General features: G+C 58.4%; 1 protein-coding gene across 1 annotated transcript in view; it reads left to right on the forward strand.

Moving 5' to 3' along the window:
- The window catches only part of LOC107086885, a 4,220-nt gene extending 2,958 nt beyond the window's left edge, over positions 1-1,262 (forward strand). Inside the window, 1 exon segment of the mRNA XM_015378123.1 lies at positions 5-1,262. Within this exon segment, the coding sequence (XP_015233609.1) occupies positions 5-1,150 (1,146 nt within the window). The 3' untranslated portion in view covers positions 1,151-1,262.
- Positions 1,263-1,338: the final 76 nt, after the last annotated feature.

The raw sequence follows: 1,338 nt of genomic DNA on the forward strand, positions 1-1,338 counted from the left end.
ATGCTTTCTGGGATTATCCCTGCGCTCTGTTCCGTTCACAGCCCGCCTGTCAGAGGAAAGAGTGACGGTTTTCAGAACGTGCCTGTCACAATTCCGTCTGCACAGGTCTGTCCAGTTCAGACTGTGCCTTCGGTTGCTGGGTCTGATGGCCTCAGCCATCCTCGTGATTCGCCTCGGCCGCCTTCACATGCGGAACTTTCAGCGCTGGGTCGCTTCGCTCCGAATGGACCCCGTGCGTCATGGCGCACGGCGGATAACGGTCACAGCGGACTGTATAACAGCTCTGCGCTGTTGGCGAGCCCCGTCCTTCCTGACCCAAGGGGTGCCTATGGGCACCGTCTCGTCCAGGAAAGTGGTAACCACGGATGCCAGCCTATCAGGCTGGGGCGGCATTCACGAGGGCAGGTCTGTGAGGGGTCGCTGGAGCCAGGCCCTCCAGCGCCTTCACATAAACTTTCTCGAACTTTCGGCGGTGTTTCTTTCTCTGAGACATTTCCTCCCATTCCTCTCAGGTCACCATGTCCTGGTGAGGACAGACAACACGACAACAGTGGCGTATATCAACCGCCAAGGGGGCCTGCGCTCCCGTACGTTGCACGATCTGGCGCGCGACCTGATTCTCTGGAGCAGTGCCCACTTTCTCTCCCTGAGGGCGACGCACATCCCGGGAGACTTAAACACGGGTGCGGACCTGCTGTCCAGAGGCGCACCAGTGTACGGGGAATGGACGCTGCACCCACAGGTCGTGGAGCAGATATGGGCGCGCTACGGGCGCGCTCAGATAGATCTGTTCGCGTCCAGGGAAAACGCTCGATGGGAGCTTTTCTTCTCTCTGAGCACTCTGAATGCCCCTCTGGGCGTAGACGCACTAGCGCACGCTTGGCCGCACAAGCTCCTATACGCGTTTCCACCGCTGGCCCTGATACCCCCCACTCTCGCCAGAGTGAGGGCATTCAATCACAAACTGATCCTGATAGCTCCACACTGACCAGCACAACACTGGCTGGCGGAGATATTCCAGATGCTGTGCGCCCAGCCTTGGGAGCTGCCGCTGCGCAGGGACCTGCTCTCGCAGGGCGCGGGGACAGTGTTCCACCCACACCCGGAGCGACTGCAGCTGTGGGCCTGGCCCGTGAGTGGCTTAATCTAACCACTGCCGGGCTCCCTCAGAGTGTAATTAATACTATCCAAAACGCCAGGGCTCCCTCCACTAGGAACCTATATGGCTCCAAGTGGGGACTGTTTGAGCGGTGGTGTCTTGAACGGGACTACGTTCCTTTTCAGTGTTCTGTACCAGAGATTCTGTCGTTTTTACAGGAACTGATTGATAAAGGAAAA

Source organism: Cyprinodon variegatus, unplaced genomic scaffold, assembly GCF_000732505.1.
Source record: "Cyprinodon variegatus isolate N-32 unplaced genomic scaffold, C_variegatus-1.0 Scaffold165, whole genome shotgun sequence".
Lineage (NCBI taxonomy): Eukaryota > Metazoa > Chordata > Actinopteri > Cyprinodontiformes > Cyprinodontidae > Cyprinodon > Cyprinodon variegatus.